This window comes from Myxocyprinus asiaticus, chromosome 21 (genome assembly GCF_019703515.2).
Source record: "Myxocyprinus asiaticus isolate MX2 ecotype Aquarium Trade chromosome 21, UBuf_Myxa_2, whole genome shotgun sequence".
In the NCBI taxonomy this organism is placed as follows: domain Eukaryota; kingdom Metazoa; phylum Chordata; class Actinopteri; order Cypriniformes; family Catostomidae; genus Myxocyprinus; species Myxocyprinus asiaticus.
In genome coordinates, this window is record NC_059364.1 from 32,247,820 (window position 1) to 32,267,131 (window position 19,312).

Consider the following 19,312-nt stretch of genomic DNA (forward strand, 5'->3'; position numbering starts at 1 on the left):
GAGCTATATGTCAGGAACAATATCTGAGTCAAATGTTCAATTGCTTGTTTTCTCTAGCAGTGGTTTTGTATGCTGGTTTCAATCAACTACTTCAAAACCCTCTAAAATTAGAATATTTTGGTATAATAAATAATATTATTGAATTTACAGTACATGTTTTATTATTTTACTACTATAGAATATTTCATTAATCATTAATAATTAATCATCATTATATTTTTTTAACAGTTCTTGTTTAAACAAGTGACTGCAATAAATCCACACTGGAATGCATTAAAGCAATTGTTAACTATGAAGGTATAATATAACTAAGAAGTTGAACTGTGTTCTTAAGACAGGGGTATTCTTTTATAAATGTCAGGTCGGGGCAGGTTGTCACATTTATATTAAGGCAAGCTGTCATATGTGTTTCACATGTTGTATTTTTATAGAATTTATTAATTACATTATCTGTTGTCTGAAAAAGTGATTTGATAGTTGTGTATGTGACCTTTTTCATTTTTGCAGTTTCATGAATGGTTTTGTGCTTTATAAATGTTTTACTGTTTACATTTTGTTGACAAGCTGTTAAATAGCCTATAATAGCCTGTTTAACCCTTAAATGCATGACCGTTTTGCTAAACCTTATTACATACCTCGAGTCTTTAGGGACCCGGCACTTATATCTATTACAAATAGATCCACAAAATGCCAAGATAGTGTAAAATTAACAAAGCATTTTTAAGATAATTAGAAAATAATAGAATAGAATATATTCTGTTTTATTTTTCACATATGATGCAACAAATGACAAAAAGCAATTCATTCCATGCTGAAATTTTATGAGAATCAACTGATTGTCAAATATATATTGAGCTACACACAACACATAATTTACACATAAGTTACACGTGTTTTCTCAGGCACTTATTGAGTCTAAATAGATGCACACTTTACATAATTTCAGTAGTACACCCAAATGACAATAACCAAATCATACTGTTCATGTGTTTGTACTTGCTATAGTTTACTTCCATGTTGCTTCTTCATCAAATGTAAATCAAGTCAATTACTGAAGCATCAGTGCCACCTTGAGTACAAATAACATGTATAATATGTATGTGTACACACATATACTGATAATTTACCACATTGTGCAGAAAATCGACATGATATAGTAGTCATCTGTATAACTATAGTAATCATTTGTCTTGTAAAAAACCATGAAATATATATATATATGTGAAAGTAAACTTAAATAGATATGAAATTATCATTAAAATATGATTTATAGAAGTGGAAATATATATTGCAACACTATTACATATCTCAGGTCACTAAAACACTATATCTTTTGGTAATTAAACAGTTAGATTATTGTTTTATTTATTTTTGTATTTTTTGCCATTTTTGTCAGATGATTTATAAGCAAAAGTTTGAGGAATGCTAAAGTAGTGTGGGCATAATTTAAAAAACAAATGGATGAGGTAAAGGAAGTGGAATGAGGTCATGGATAACTAAAGATCTGAGGTATGCTTTTTTTTTTTTTTTTTTCTCCCCTTTTCGGAATGCCCAATTCCCAATGCGCTCTAAGTCCTCATGGTGGCATAGTGACTCACCACAATCTGGGTGGCAGAGGACAAATCTCAGTTGCCTCCACGTCTGAGACAGTCAATCCGGCATCTTATCACGTGGCTTGTTGAGCGAGTTACCACGGAGACCTAGTGCGTGTGGAGGCTTCACTCTATTCTTCGCGGCATCCACGCACAACTCACCACGTGCCCCACCGAGAGCGAGAACCACATTATAGTGAACACGAGGAGGTTAACCCAACGTGATTCTACCCACCCTAACAACCGGGCCAATTGGTTGCTGAGGAAGCCTGACTGGAGTCACTCAGCATGCCTTGGATTCGAACTTACGACTCCAGGTGTGGTAGTCAGCGTCTTTACTTGCTGAGCTACCCAGGCCCCTGAGGTATGCTTTTTAGGGTTAATGGCAGGTTCGCTTTGTGACAACTTATCCCATTGAACACATTGTTACAAAAGGTCAATATGTGTTCAGTAAACTATAGCAGCTTTTGTAGATTTTAAATTATAATACAGAAATTGATACAGAAAAAAACCTACCCTGAGAAATGTTTACTGGAGTAAAAAATGTAACACCTAGCCCCAGTCTCCCCTATAATCTACAAGTTGAATGCATCGTCACCTTTCCTGCCTGGTTGTGCCCTGCTCAGGTGCGCATCTTAGGGGGCCGGTCGCGCTACGAGGGCCGTGTGGAGGTGTTACATCTTGAGACTAACGGAACCCTGCGCTGGGGCCTGATCTGTGGAGAAGGCTGGGGCACTGAGGAGGCCATGGTTGTGTGCAGGCAGCTGGGCCTCGGGTACGCCAACCATGGCCTACAAGTAGGATGCTAACACTAACAGCAACACACACATGCATGCTAACAAGGCCTTGAACTTTCTGCTACCATCAAACAATCTGATGGTGCTTGCTTACACCCTCCCACATACATATTCAAAGCTTTCGGCTTTGAAAAAACACAGAACAACACATGAAAACGTAGAGTCAGTGCATGTAGTACAGGGACAGATAGGGAATACACCTGCTGAAAAGACCAACATAGCTTGGCAACAGCACAAGTTGTGTTGGTGTCCCACCATGCTGCTTAACTAGCTAAACTAGCACTGCAAAACAAAAATATAATAAAAATAACAGTATTTTTTCTTGTTTTCCAGTAAAATATCTTAACAGTCTTAAAACAAAATACACATATTTTATTTATTTTTTATATTGTGTATTTTTTTATGTTTTATTTCTGTATTTTATTTTTCTTACCCCATTGACCCCACTGGTTTTAAGCATTAAAAAAAAAAAAAAAAAAACTAATATTTATTCAAAATATAGTTTCTGAAAGCAAGCCGCATCACATACGATTTTGCTTTTTAAGTAAATTTATCTTGTTTTAAGGATGTTAAGATGTTTTTACTGGAAAATAAGACAAACAAACAAAAAAAAAGTTTTTTTTTTTTTTTTTCCAACTAGCTTCAGGAGAAAGACCATGCTGGTTGACTAGCTTCACCAGCCAAATTTTACTAGTGAACAGCTTGGCTATGCTGACTTCCCAGCTAGGACAGCACTAAACAAGCTTGAAATAGCATGGACATTCATGCTATTCTACGCTGGTTTTTTCATTAGTGAAGTCTGCCTGTGTATGTGGGTAAGCAGCGATTGGTAGGAGATAGACTGGTGATCGGGTAAGATGTGAAAGTGGTTTGACATGGCGTAGGTTGTGTTTTCAGGTGCGTCTGTCAGGTGGGCGCTCGCATTATGAAGGGCGAGTGGAGGTGCGGGTGGGGCAGCGGTGGGGCAGTGTATGCAGTGAGGGCTGGACCACCAAAGAAGCCATGGTAGCGTGCAGGCAGCTAGGGCTGGGTTTCAGCATGCATGCTATTACAGTGAGTACATAACCTGAACACACATATGCTCTCAGACGCAGCTGTATTCTTTCACTAGGCATGTGGGTTTGTTTAGGTGAAATTTATGATTACGAATAAGCTGTTTAGTGTAAAGGAGTTATTTCAGGAATAAAAGTGGAACACATTTATGGAAACTCTTAACAAAACACTTTAAAAACTGTAGAGAAGTCATTACCACTTTGGATGTTAGGGCCTGTTTTTGTGATCGTGGACTATTTAGATTTTTTAAAATTTTCATTACTATTATAGTTAGCTTTATGACAATTAAGTACATTTTTCTCCCTAATTCTCATATACCATAATGCAAAAAAAACTATATATTATTTAAATTGTCAAGTATTGATACAAAACATTGCATTACAGTAATTATTATGATGCTAAAGTACAAAATACTTTATTACACTCATAAGAACCACTTTTGAGTATTAAAGAAATCTAAACTAAAACATTTGGATGCATTATGGTAATGAGTATTTGGGTGTAAAATGTGCTAAGGCTGCTCTGTGCATGCTCAAGATGCAGCATTTGAGCAGCCGTAAAGGGATAGTTCACCCAAAAATGAAAATTCTCTCATCATTTACTCGCCCTCATGCCACCCCAGATGTGTATGACTTTCATCTGCTGAACACAAACAAAGATTTTTAGAAGAATATTTCAGCTCTTTAGGTCCTCACAATGCAAGTGAATGGTGGTCAGAACTTTAAAGGTCAAAAAAGCAAGAAAAGGCAGCATAAAAGTAATCCATACAACTTCAGTTGTTAGATCCATGTCTTCAGAAACGATATGATAGGTGGGGGTGAGAAACAAATCAATATTTAAGTATTTTTTTTTACTATAAATTCTCCTCCCTGCCCAATAGGTGGTGATATGCACAAATAATATGTATCGCTAAAAACAAAAGAAGAATGTGGAAGTGAAAGTGGGGATTTATTGTAAAAAGGACTTGCATATTGATCTGTTTCTCACCCACACCTATCATATTGCTTCTGAAGACATCGATTTAACCAATGGAGTGGTTTTATGGATTACTTTTATTCTTGATTTTCGGAGTTTGAAAGTTTTGGTCACCATTCACTTGCATTGTATGGACCTACAGAGCTGAAATATTCTTCTAAAAATCTTTGTTTGTGTTCAGCAGAAGAAGAAAGACATACACATCTGGGATGGCTTGAGGGTGAGTAAATGATGAGAGAATTTTCATTTTGGGTGAACTATCATTTTAAACATTGTTGTTGTCATGATAGAGCATAGATTTAATAATTTATAGTTTCATATTAAAAAGTATAACTTAATATTTTCATTCATTTCATATTTCTATAGTCATAATTTTATATTTAAAACATTATTATGCAATTGTAATTGCTGTGTACCAGTAAATGCAGTTATGCCACCTCTGAGCAGCATTAAACAGTATGTGTAAATACAGACAGGAATATCTATGTCACTTAAGATACAGCTTCTGTGCCACCTGTGCAATGTAAAGATTCTATGAATATGGCTTTTCAGATCAGAACTGTTTACCAATTCAATCTGTTGGTTGTGAGTCCAGTGAATTTATCACATCATTCCCCTCATGCCAAACTGCTCATCACTTTTTCTGTGATTGTTTGTTTGTGTTTCTGTATATGTATGTTTGCCAAGGAAACATGGTATTGGGATAGCAGTAATGTGACAGAGATGGTCATGAGTGGAGTGAAATGTACTGGAGATGAGATGTCTCTCAGTCAGTGCCAACACCACAAAACCGTCAACTGCCAGAAAGCAACCGCACGATTCTCAGCAGGAGTTATCTGCTCAGAAAGTGAGTGACCATACAGACACGTACAGTACACACAGACGGTCTGTCTAAGAGCACATTGGACATCTGGGATTCAAAATTTGGCAATAAATTGATTTCAATATGACATGAAATGAATCATAAATATTAAGGATTCAGCACTGTTTCTTTGCTTCCATTGAAGCACACAAAATGTTCTTTGGAACATTCTTAAATCATGCTGGAAAAATGCAAAATATAATAGTCACTAGTGATCTCAGGCTTATGGACTTCAATGTAAATACATGTAAACTATGTAAACTGCTGAGTCTAGTGCATTCATTTAAACAATATGTATCAAATCTTATAAAAGTCCAGTGATGTGGACAACATTATGTTATTTTGCAAAGATCGTTACTCAGTCATTTATGATGGACAGAAATTCTCACCTCTTAGATGGTCAGCTGTAGATGGTAGTGTTTAAGCTGTGGTGAGTCTATTGTTTATCTTTCTCTACACTGGTCTGCAATTAGTGGACCTCATATCATGGAAAATCTTGGAAAATGTCTTGCTTTCAGAAATTTAAATTACTTACACCTGTCTGGATCATGTAGACAAATGAGACAGCATATCATTTTCTCACAACTGTTGCACATTGAGCAAAACTGTTTGTTCAGACAATAAAACCTCAGAAATCCAGTTCTGTGATCAGCATGTAATGTCTCCATCAAAATAGAAACAAAACTCAATGTAATTCCAGGGTCAAAAGAATGTACACTGGGGTTCAAAAAAATCGACGTTGTTAAAATGTTTCTATTTTGTATTTTTCTAAAGTAATAATTTACATTACAAATTATACTATCATTATGACAATTTCAGTGAAAGTTTAATTATTGAATTATTATATTATAGTTTTCAAGTATTTGGTCCCACTTTTTCTTTAATGACTGCACGCACTTGACTCCAAAAAAAACCTAATGTGTGCAAAACTTTAACGTATGGAAGGAAGTCACGAGAGCTGGATCTAAGTGCAGTGAAACAGTATTTAATAAAATAAACAAAGTAAAGATTAACGGGGTAAACACAGGAACAAAAGAAACATCCATGATGGGAAAAACACAAGAACAGAGAAAACATCTATGATGGGAACTGGTCAATGAACAGGAGGTCAAAACACATAACAACTGACAAAGAACAAGCAAACAACAGGGCATTATATACACAATGGATAATGATTTAATGGAAGACAATCAAGGACAGCTGGCAGTGATGAGGGCAGGGAATTATGGGAAATGTAGTCGGGAGGAACAGATGACGGGAGAAACACGAGGCAAACAACAGTGAATCATGACAGACCCCCCCCCCAGTGGGCGGCTCCTGAAGCCCAAGGAAAGCTGGTCAGGGAGGCAGGGCCAAGATGGAGCTGGAGACCAAGGATTCCAGAGCAGAACAGGTGGAAGGCCAGGAGACCAGGGAGACCAGAGCAGATCAGGCAGACAGCTATGAGACCAGGGAGACCAGAGCAGATTAGGTGGACGGCCGAGAGACCAGGGAGACCAGAGCAGATCAGGCGGACTGCCAGGAGGCCAGAGCAGATCAGGCGGACGGTCAGGGGACCCAGGAGACCAGAGCAGATCAGGCGGACGGCCAGGAGACCCAGGAGACCAGAGCAGATCAGGCGGACGGTCAGGAGACCCAGAAGACCAAAGCAGATCAGGCGGACGGCCAGGAGACCAAGGAGACCAGAGCAGATCAGGCGAACGGTCAGGAGACCCAGAAGACCAGAGCAGATCAGGCAGATGGCCAGGAGACTCAGAAGACCAGAGCAGATCAGGCGGATGGCCAGGAGACCACCTCAGGGTAGGGACTGGATCAGGAGGCCTGGTTGGCAGCCACAGGGCTGAAACAGGGTCAGGAGGTCTGGGTGGCAACCACAGGGTAGAGACTGGAGCCATGGAAGACTCTGAGGGTGGAGCCGTGGTAGGCGGAGCCGTAGGAGGCTCGAGGGGCGAAGCCGTGGCAGGCGGAGCTGTGGGAGGCTCGAGGAATGAAGCCATGGAAGGCGGATCCATAGGAGGTTCGAGGGTCGAAGCCATGGAAGGCAGAGCCGTGGAAGGCTCGAGGGGCGAAGCCATGGAAGGCAGAGCCGTGGAAGGCTCGAGGGGCGAAGCCATGGAAGGCAGAGCCGTGGCAGGCGGAGCCGTGGGAGGCTCGAGGGGTGGAGCCGAGGAAGGCGGAGCCATGGGAGGCTCGAGGGGCGAAGCCGTAGAAGGCAGAGCCATGGCAGGCTCAAGGGGCGGAGCCGTGGCAGGCTCGAGGCTAAGAGTCCAGGATAACTTGGAAATGACCTCAGTGGTCATGAACATGAGCAGAGTCTCAAAAGTGAGACCAGCATATATCAGGCGGATGGCCAGGAGACCACCTTAGGGTAGGGACCAGCTCATTGGCCATGGCAGGCGTTGGCGTCGACTCGTTGGACGTGGTAGGTGTGGGCGTCTGCTTGTTGGCCGTGGCAGGCGTGGCCGTCGGCTCATTGGCCGTGGCAGGCATGGGCACTGACAATTTGTGGGGAAGGGGCTCCGTGGCCCTACGCACCGATATCAGTGGTGGATAATTCAACTTGGAGACAAGGGCCGTGAAGGGTTTCAAGACCGGGGCCATGGAATGCTTGGAGCAATGAGTCGCGGAAGGCAGGACTGTGACATGGCGTGGAGCCGACTCAGACGTGGATGTGACATGGCGTGGAGCAGACTCAGATTTGAATGTGACATGGCGTGGAGCAGACTCAGATTTGACTGTGACATGGCGTGGAACAGACTAAGATGTGGCTGTGACATGGCGTGGAGCAGACCCAGACGTGGCTGTGACATGGCGTGGAGCAGACCCAGACGTGGCTGTGACATGGCGTGGTGCGGATTCAGACGTGGATGTGACATGGCGTGGAGCGGACTCAGACGTGGATGTGACATGGCGTGGAGCGGACTCAGACGTGGATGTGACATGGCGTGGAGCGGACTCAGACGTGGATGTGACATGGCGTGGCGCGGACTCAGACGTGGATGTGACATGGCGTGGAGCCGACTGTGGCGTGACCGTGACAGGGCACGGAGCGGACGGAGGCGTGGCTGTGACATGGCGTGGAGCGGACTCAGGCGTGGAAGACTCGGAAGCCGGAACCGGGATTGAGAGAGGAGGATCCTCTGCAGAGAGTGTCTCTAAAATTAGCCTCACATATTCCTCCCACGTGCAGTCTCCGGCAATTCCCTCCACCAGCATGTTGTTAGTCTGATTCTATAAATGGATTTCAGGTTATCAGCATCAAATCCAGTGTGGACAGCAACGGTAGAGAAGAAATGGGAGAACTCTTTTATTTATAAGTCCGCCTGGCTTAGTTGTACGAAGTACGCCACTAGATCCATTTTACGGTCAGTTGTTCTGTAACGTATGGAAGTCACGAGAGCTGGATCTAAGTGCAGCGAAACAGTATTTAATAAAATAAACAAAGTACATATTAACAGGGTAAACACAGGAACAAAAAAAAAAACATCCACAATGGGAAAAACACAAGAACAGAGAAAACATCTACGATGGGAACTGGTCAATGAACAGGAGGTCAAAACACATAACAACTGACAAAGAACAAGCAAACAACAGGGCATTATATACACAATGGATAATGACTTAATGGAAGACAGATGAAAACAATCAAGGACAACTGGCAGTGATGAGGGCAGGGAATTATGGGAAATGTAGTCCAGGAGGAACAGATGACAGGGGAGAAACACAAGGCAAACAACAGTGAGTCATGACAAAAACCTTATGACACAGGGCTGTTTCTGAGCATATGGGGGACCTAAGCGAACCCCTTAACTTTGGGTTGTGTTTAAGTGTCATGCCCCAAATTAAAGGCTTATAACTCAAAAAAAAATAAAGGAGGGTCAAGCATTTTTAATTTGCTAAATAAACATTTTCAAATGTTTTAATGATATAGGTTATGATAAATTATGAGACTCAGCCTAAGAAACTGTTGAAAAATCACAAAAAAACTTTTTTTCTTATTTTTCTGTTGTGACATTATATATCTTTGGGTGAAAGTAAGGTAGCTCCGAAAAACTGCTTTTGTTTTGTTCCCAGTCTCGTCACCTGTAAAATTGTGTTGATACGACAAAGCAATTAAAAATTATAGCATTACAAAAATTATTTATTCTAGTGTCCAAAAACATCTCCAAGTGTCCAAAAGCCTCTCCAAACAAATAAAACATAATAACTGTACATAAGAACTAATTACACATGCAAATACAATGACTAAAGTTATGCTCTCTCTCCAAAGCATGCAGGCATGAGTAACGAGATCTCATTTATTTCCATTCTGTGTCATTTGAGCCATCGAGTCTGTGTCATGTACTTGGCGCCATCTCCTGGTGGCCATATGTAATTAGAGTGAACGATCCTCCCTGCCAATATTTGGATGACTTCCACCTCTGTCTGCAGCGATCTGAATCCTAATGCGATTGGTTTAGCGTTCTATGATGCTTGACAACGTACTACATCATTTCCGATGAAGTCATCTGATCCAGGAATCTAATGTGTTTTTAGCCAGATAGTACAGGATAATCTAATGATCTATGCATCCGATTACATTGTGTGTCAAACCGTTTTAACGGGAATCCCCTTCTCTAAGTAATGGTATGTGATATTTTATGTTCTTTTTATTTTTATATTAAGTTATAAGTGAAAATGCAGCTAATAAGCAACACCTGTTTACATGTAACGTACAGTATGTCAAAGACATGCACTTAGCTATTAATCACTAAATTTTTGTCTGTGAGTTAAAAATATAGGCTTGTTATATTCTACTTTTTTAGAGATTTCCAACGACATATGACACATGGCTATTTGATCAGATTGATGTTTTTACCGATTACAATAATACATATGTACAGTGCAAAATGTTTAATAAATGATCAAAACAGAACATTTATGATTTGTCTGCAAATTTCAAAGCACTTTTTCAGTTTTGGTCACAATACCTACATGCATTGTAAAGTAGAGCTTCTAAGCTTTAAAACTATACCTATTTTGGTTTGGTCAAGATTATATTTATTCATATTTGGGCTGATCCGAGCTTAAAGGGTTAAACTTTCATTTAAATTTGACAGTATGCCAATGTTTGCTTTATATTTGAACCATATGATAGGTATATATTAATGTTTTCAAGTTTCTTTCCACAGCTGCATCCGATCTAGTGTTGAATGCATCCCTAGTGCAGCAGACAACATATATAGAGGACCGACCATTACACATGCTGTATTGCGCAGCAGAGGAAGACTGTCTTTCCAAGAGTGCTGCTAAAGCTAACTGGCCTTACGGTCATCGCCGCCTGCTCCGCTTCTCCTCACAGATACATAACATCGGTCGGGCTGACTTCAGACCCAAAGCTGGCCGTCACTCATGGGTCTGGCACGCTTGTCACGGGTAACCATACTGCAACATATTAAATCAGTGATGTAGTAGTGGCTGAAGAGGTGGGCATACTGTGAATTTATGAAAGCCCCAGTAGGGTTGACCAGACGTCCCCATTTTCTGGGGACAGTCCTGGTTTTTGACGGTCTGTACCTGACTGGAGCTGTCCTCGGAAATGTCCCCGTTTTTACTGCGCTTTCAAAACAGTCCGCAAAGTGAAAATCCATGGCAAGAAAGCCCCTATTGAAGCCTACTGGCAACAAGGTTAACTGTGTGCTGTATATTTTGACCAACAGAGGGGGCTGCTCGCTATAGCAGCTTTAAGTCATTCATCTTACTTTACTGATTACTTGTTCGCACCAGTTTTGCCATTAAGAACAGGACCAGGAAGTAACGTTTGCAGGGTAAACTTCGACAGCGGTGAATGGGAGTGATTGGGACATCACAGCATAAATTATTTTCACTTACCCAATTGCTCAAAGACAAAAAGAAAAATCCACTCTTACGTCTTAATGACTTTCCAGAAGAGTTTAAAAATAGAGAGCGGTGGATTAAGACGAGAAGATGGAAGATGGGAGAAGATGCCATATTTACTGTCACTCTCTCAGCAGCTGTAATATAAAGTTCTTAAAACTAATTCCAGGGTAATATAACACAAAGCATAATGTTATAAACTTACACTCAAGATTTTAAAAATCGAGAGATTTACACTGATAAATAAGGCGTCATCACAGTCTCTTGAAAAGAAACATCAACATCGTTAACAGCTTCGAGGTGAGGCACATACTAGTTATGTTATAAATAAGTTATATTGTTATGTATTATATAAAATAAGAATACAATATTAATAACATGGAAAAATAAATTAAATGTATAATAAAGCATCTGCAAAGAACAACAATAAATGTAAGTCAGCACATTACAGTATAGATTACATTGTGCCTTGCTGGGAAACAAGTGACTGAAAAGAAGCATCATAATACATAAGAGTTGATCAAAATAAAAGGTATAATTAAGAAAAAGAGGTCCATATGAGATAACTGATTGAAACAGTTAGGTGAAATAGGTTAGTAATAATAATAATAATAATAATTTTATTATATTTATTATAAAGTATTGAATATCTTTGTGTCAAAACTACAAAGTGGAAAAAAAACATCCCCCCCAGAAATGTTCAGGCCCTGATATTGTCCATAGTGTAAGTGTTTCATATGATTTCAGTTGTAATGCTGAGGGAAATGGTAGTCAAGTGAGCTCATTTCTTTTGAAATTCCTCTACCAGTTTGCCAGCAAGCAAGTTAGCAGCCTTCCGTCTTTAGGAAAGTGCCAGGTAAAGGTAAAGGAAAGGAGAAGAAGAGAATGAATTTTAGAAAAGAGTAAGAAGAGTGATGTAAGGGGGGCCTGGGTAGCTCAGCAAGTAAGGACGCTGACTACCACCCCTGGAGTCACGAGTTCGAAACCAGGGTGTGCTGAGTCTCCAGTCAGGTCTCCTAAGCAACCAAATTGGCCCGGTTGCTAGGGAGGGTAGAGTCACATGGGTTAACCTCCTCGTGGTCGCTATAGTGTGGTTCTCACTCTCGGTGGGACGCGTGGTGATTTGTGCTTGGATGCCGTGGTGGATGGTGTGAAGCCTCCACACACGCTATGTCTCCGCGGTAATGCGCTCAAGCCACGTGATAAGATGCGCGGATTGACGGTCTCAGACGCGGAGGCAACTGAGATTCGTCCTCTGCCACCCGAATTGAGGCGAGTCACTACGCCATCACGAGGACCTAGAGCACATTGGGAATTGGAGCATTCCAAATTGGGGAGAAAAAAAAAAGAAAAAGAAGAGTGATGTAAAGAGTGTGACCAAGGGCAGGTGTCCCTGTGCTTTGGAGTCATCTGCAACAGTTCCTATATTCAATCATTGTTATATATGTTTTAGTTCACTTTTTTGCCACAATGTATACAGTGTACAAAAGAATAAACTCGTATGTAACAGTAGACAATTAAAAACAATCAACTTTACCTCCGTATCAGAATTTCATTGAGACATATTCAACAGAGTATGATATTCCATAGTTCACATTACTACATTCACCATGGGCAAAAATACATAACATCCGAATTGTCCCCATTTTTTAAATCATAGATAAGTAACGTGAAATTTCAATGACATATTTACCACTAAACTAGAAATGTCCCCTGTGGCAGGGCAGAGTGCGGGGCCGGGTCGTGATTCTACACACCCGGCCCCTAATCAGGCTGATTAGCCCGAGAGGGATAAAGGCCGACTGGAGACGGCAGTGCGACAGAGAGAGTGTTACGGACAGCTGTCTGACACCTGTGTGTGTTTGTCTTTTTGGTTCAGTTTATAATTAAACTATTATTTATACTAGCTGTCCGTAACTCTCTTTATCCCTCTCGGGCTAATCAGCCTGATTAGGGGCCGGGTGTGTAGAATCACGACCCGGCCCCGCACTCCGCCCTGCCACATCCCTGTTTTTCATTTCAGAAATCTGGTCACCTTACCCCACAGGCACCACAGACAGCAGTAAAAAGCACAAAAAAAAAGAGCATCAAAAACTAGCAGGGGTGCAATAACATGCAGTATTTTCACAAAGTTTAAATTTAAATGTATATACATTTGTGCTCAAAAGTTTGCATACCCTGGCAGAAATTGTGAAATTTTTGCATTGATTTTGAAAATATGACTGATCATGACCTTTTATATAAGGATAGTGATCATATGAAGCCATTTATTATCACATAGTTGATTGGCTCCTTTTTAAATCATAATGATAACAGAAATCATCCAAATGGCCTTGATCAAAAGTTTACATACCCTTGAATGTTTGGCCTTGTTACAGACACACAAGGTGACACACACAGGTTTACACACACACTGAGCAGGCTAGATACTGAGCCATGGGGAGCAGAAAAGAACTGTCAAAAGATATATACAGTTAGCAGGGAAATACATTTATAATGCAAATTATGGTTACTCCAGGGATGCTTGCGCATCAGACGCTGGAAATGTCTCGCCCCTTACTGAAACTGAAAATATGATTGGTTAGCAAATATCCAATCGTCTGAAATTAACATTCTGACTGGTGGATCAGCTTAGTCATGCTGTCTGTCTTGCCAGAGCCATCAGTTGCGCTCCCGCAGCTCCGTGTGCGTTTGTTCTGGCGGCCATACATATCATCAATTATTTCAGGTGGGCATACGCAAAATCCTAAGAAAGATAGGTGGGCATACGGCGTATTCCCTAGACTACACTACTGTATTAAATGCACTGTAATTAACGGAGAGGCATCGATTAACAGTTTGAGAAAATATCAACAATAATAATGTATTTGTTTAAAAAAAAAAAAAAAAAAAAGACACTAGGATTGGGTAGTTTTATGATTATCACATATCTTCCCTTGGCAAACAAATGACATTGCTGTGTATTGTATTGTTTTTGTTTTCTGATTGCTCTTTGGATCATTGTGCACGCATCTCTTGTTAGTCATTACTAGTCTTTGTATTTATACTTCTAGTATTCACTTGTATCCTTTGCAAAGGCTTTATGTAATGTGTTGAATGAATTAAACGCAATCTAGAAAGAATCCAATTGCAGAACTTTATTATGGCAAGAAATCAAACACCATTGCTGTGACATCCATAAACGCATTGCATCAAGACTAAAAAAGAATACAAGGACACCTGCAGAATAAACATATGCTAATGATTAAAAGGCGAGCAAAATCAGCCAAAAATACCTGAAAAAAAACAACAAAAAAAACACAAAATACAGTCACCTCATGTGGTTACCAAGGGATGTCCCAGGTAATACATTATGATCATTGATATACTGCTAAATAGTGCTTTTGTCCGATTCTTTTCAATCAGTTCTGATACAATTGAGGCAAGATTTATAACAACTTATGTGACTCCACAGGCATTATCATAGTATGGATATATTTACACACTATGACCTGCTGTCTGCCAATGGCACTAAGGTGGCAGAAGGACACAAAGCCAGTTTCTGCCTGGAGGACACAGATTGTGAAGAGGGTAAATCAAAGCATCTTAATACACTCTTCCATAAAGGTGTACAGTCAACTATGTTCAGTTAGACACATTGCCAGTGATGTGTAAATATCAGATTTTGTTCATCTGTTTTGATTACAGGTGTTTCCAAGAGATATGAGTGTGCTAATTTTGGTGAGCAGGGCATCACTGTGGGATGCTGGGATCTGTATCGCCATGACATCGATTGCCAGTGGATCGACATCACAGATGTCAAACCAGGAAATTATATACTACAGGTCAGAGAATCTCTAGTCTCGGTTTCATCTACATAATGCAATGAATGGTAGAGCGCAATACCTCTTACAGTGCATGGTAAATTTTAATGTATGCAGAACATCATCCTGGTCATCACAAACTTGTCTGGTATAATTTATTCTAGAGTCTCTAGACTTGTTTTGGCTTCATCAGTGGAAGGATGGTTGAGATTATGTGACAGTTTATCTCATTGCATGAGACTCTTACAGTTATTAACCCTCCTATTAATATTAAGCATATTATGAGAAATAACAAATGAATGCCATTCTTAGGTTAGCAGAAGATGTGTTTGTGAAAATGTGTTTGTTTTACTTTTTTTTCCAGGTTGTAATAAATCCCAACTATGAGGTTTCTGAGAGTGACTTCACAAACAATGCCATGAAATGTAACTGCAAATACGATGGCCACAGGATCTGGGTTCATAACTGCCATATTGGTGAGACACAAATACAGAGCACCAGAGTTACAAGACAATGGTTGTGTTTGGAATGGAATAATAGAATACTACTTAGGCCACGTCTACACTAATCCATTTGGAGTTTGAAACCTCTGTTTTTAGTTTCCTAACGTCATCGTTTTCCAAAGCATGGAGAGCATTTTTGATAGTCTCAGTTTCTGGTGGAGGAAAATGACGTTCCAGTGTGGATTAGAGGTGTAAGCTTATTAATATCAATGCCTTTTTAAATGAAAACCGATTAGTGTGGACGTGGCCTTACTGAATACTGCATAGTACATACTTTTCAAAATAGTATATTAGTATATACACTCACCGGCCACTTTATTAGGTACACCTGTACATCTGCTTATTCATGCAATTATCTAATCAGCCAATCGTGTGGCAGTAGTGTAATGTATAAAATCAAGCAGATATGGGTCAGGAGCTTCAGTTAATGTTCACATCAACCATCAGAATGGGGAAAAAATTTGATCTCAGTGATTTAGACCGTGGCATTATTGATGGTGCCAGATGGTCTGGTTTGAGTATTTCTGTAACTGCTGATCTCCTGGGATTTTCACACACACCAGTCTCTAGAGTGTAAAGAGAATGGTGCATAAAAACAAAAATCATCCAGTGAGCGGCAGTTCTGCGGACGGAAATGCCTTGTTGATGAGAGAGGTTAGCAGAGAATGGCCAGACTGGTTCGAGCGGACAGAAAGACTACGTTAATTCAGATAACCACTCTGTACAATTGTAGTGAGCAGAATAGCATCTCAGAATGCGCAACATGTCGAACCTTGTGGCGGATGGGCTACAACAAAAGAAGACCTTGTTGGGTTCCACTTCTGTCAGACAAGAACAGAAAACTGAGGCTGCAGTGGGTCTACCATTTGTGTACCTCAGATTTGTCAGACCAGGCGATGTTTTTCCAATCGTCTACTGTCCAGTTTTGGTGAGCCTGTGCCCACTGCAGCCTCAGTTTCCTGTTCTAAGCTGATAGTTGTGGTACCCAGAGGGGTCTTCTGCTGCTGTAGCCCATCTGCCTCAATGTTTGACATGTTATGTGTTCAGAAATGCTTTTCTGCATAGAACTGTTGTAACGTGTGTTTTTTGGGTTACTGTCACCTTCCTGTCAGCTTGGACCAGTCTAGCCATTCTCCTCTGACCTCTGTCATTAACAAGGCGTTTCTGTCCACAGAACTGCCGCTCGCTGGATGATTTTTGTTTTTGGCACCATTCTGAGTAAACTCTAGAGACTGTTGTGCATGAAAATACCAGGAGATCAGCAGTTACAGAAATACTCAAACCAAACCATCTGGCACCAACAATCATGCCATGGTCCAAATCACTGAGATCATATTTGTCCCCATTCTGATGGTTGATGTGAACATTACCTGAAGCTCCTGACCCGTATCTGCAGGATTTTATACATTAAACTGTTGCCACATGGTTGGCTGATTAGATAATCACATGAATATGTAGATGTACAGGTGTAACTAATAAAATGGCCGGTGAGTGGATATGTTAAAATTGAACTGTATTTCATCAAGAGAGTAGCGTCCAGTTATCATGTCGAAAATAGAAATGGTTATTTTTAATTTTTTATTCAGTTTTGTGTAAAAATTAGGTGTCAATCGATAATTTTTTTTAATCGAATTAATTACATATGCAGATTAATCAAATTCATCGCATATATAAATATTTGCTGAGAAAGACCCTTAACAATAATTCAATAGATAGTGATTAAATAATTATAAATATATATAAAAAAAACTTAATTAAAATTACATTATTGTAGATTAAAAAAAAATGGCTTTAGAAGGCAATACTGTATATTGTTTATTTCTATATTATTGAACATAAGCCTATTATTGGCCTGCAGTTCACAGCAATCCATTCGTCAATATGTTTGAATTAGATTTATTATTAGGGCTTTTCAAAGGATGTGTCCATTGAAAACCTTGTACACGTACACATGCTTCAGACGGACGCTTTTGGGGCGTCTCACTTTGGTAGCGTCGCATCATAAACGCAGCCTTTTTAGGTTGCTGTGTCAAGTTAAACGTAGATTCAAACATAGATAACATGTCTCAAGATACCTGCATTCAGAATTGCGCTCCTTCCAGCTGTGTTTAAACGCAAGAGCACGTTGCCTATACAGCTGGAGTTTCGCTTACTGCACCCTGCTAAAATCAAGCTTGAATTGCTCCAATGGTAGGAATATTCCTTTTTACGGTCCGGGACATTATTAATTGCTTAATTATTTTAATGTGTTATTTTTTTGTATCATTAATCACACTGAATTAACGTGTTTAATCGACAGCCCTAGTAAAAATATCTTAACACTTGGCAGTCTGATCAAATAATGAGTCTAGATGAGTCACAGAGTCAAAAAGATGTTAAAAATCATGATTTCTACCTCATTCATCACACTAGAAATGAACGGTCAAGTCTAGCACATTGCATTATGATACGGTACCAAACGCAGGATGCTGTGTTGTATACTGCACATTTAGCAAATGTAATAGGTCATCTATCCTATATGCATACTATCCACATTATACATAGTTACATGAAATGGTCTGAAAATGGCCCAAAGAAAAAAAAATTTTTATTTTCCATATCTTTATTTCAGGTGATGCTTTCAGTGAGGAGGCTGAGAGAAGGTTTGAGAAATACCCTGGACAACTGAACAACCAGATCTCATAATCAGCTCAACCAGATTCATCTTATTAGCATACTTAGACAATCTTTTATGTAGGCCAAATAATCCAGGGTAAAATATTTATTAATTATATATCTTCTCACACTGCCAGTTCCAGAAACCCTGAATTCTACATTACCTAATGTTTTTTAAACCAAGAGTATAACAATATATTGCCATTGTAATATCTGAAGTCATCTCCAGGCATGGAATGGTGTTGTGAAGAAATTCTCTTTTTCATAAACTAAAACTAAATTTCATAAAAATAACTTGACATTTTTGTTTAGACCAAAGTGGTGGATCTGACAGGAGAAACATTGTGAAGCCCTCCTAAACCAAATAACAGTAACTTTGAATACACTAACTGTACTTTTTTATGAAGACTCTAGTGGAACTCCAAAAGATAGTCTGGGTGAATGAGTATGGCTTCAGTAGTTTGAAGGTTAGACGTAAAACAAACATTTCCCAAAGGCCGTGCAATGGTACAGCCTGCTGTATTTGTTTACAGTGCAATCAGGTTCTTATTTTCTTACAGGTTTAAAAAGCCTTGTTGTGCATCATACAACCAAAATGCTGTCATCTCTGTGAGTTAAAAAATACTTGAATGTTTTGTACTCCAGATGATCATTCATGTTTTCACGCTGTTGCAAGGTATGAATGTATGTTATGCTTTAAAGCTCTGATTCAACATAGGATCTTATGTTACTTTCAAATGGTCTTTTATGTATGACTTGTTAAAGCTTCATTTACTTTTTGTTACACACTATTCTAGTTGTTTTTTTTTCTCCAACTGAACAGATTATGTCTTCATGTGATCATCAACAGCAACATGTCACACTCTCCTCTTTTAGAAATGGATGAAAATAAAAGTGTTATTTAAAGTTCATACAAATAATGGTACTTCATCTTTCATAAGCCACACAGCAAGTCAATAATCAGAATATATTATTGTAGTCATACATCACATTACAAAGGCCTCTGCTAAGCACTCGAAAAACAGGATATTTTTACATTTAAACATTACAAAATTATACAGAATTGAAACCTGCTTTTGCCTTTGCAATTTATTCAATTGCATGTGATTGAAGGTCTTTGATATTTCAATGCTTTATTGTGAAATCAGTCATTTTCAAAATGTATTAAAATACAAAACATTGTAACATACATAAG

The 19,312-nt window shown here is 39.4% G+C and overlaps 1 protein-coding gene across 3 annotated transcripts in view; it reads left to right on the forward strand.

The window, feature by feature from the left end:
• Positions 1 to 19,206, forward strand: part of LOC127412459 (lysyl oxidase homolog 3B-like) — a 37,732-nt gene extending 18,526 nt beyond the window's left edge. Inside the window, exons 10-17 of one of the 3 annotated variants that reach the window (XM_051648835.1) lie at positions 2,219 to 2,389; positions 3,287 to 3,442; positions 5,105 to 5,264; positions 10,451 to 10,694; positions 14,611 to 14,726; positions 14,844 to 14,980; positions 15,324 to 15,435; positions 18,074 to 19,206. In XM_051648835.1, coding sequence (XP_051504795.1) covers positions 2,219 to 2,389; positions 3,287 to 3,442; positions 5,105 to 5,264; positions 10,451 to 10,694; positions 14,611 to 14,726; positions 14,844 to 14,980; positions 15,324 to 15,435; positions 18,074 to 18,147 — 1,170 coding nt within the window. In that variant the 3' untranslated portion in view covers positions 18,148 to 19,206. The remainder of the gene's footprint in view (positions 1 to 2,218; positions 2,390 to 3,286; positions 3,443 to 5,104; positions 5,265 to 10,450; positions 10,695 to 14,610; positions 14,727 to 14,843; positions 14,981 to 15,323; positions 15,436 to 18,073) is intronic. The other 2 variants (XM_051648834.1, XM_051648833.1) reach the window with 2 other exon arrangements.
• Positions 19,207 to 19,312: the final 106 nt, after the last annotated feature.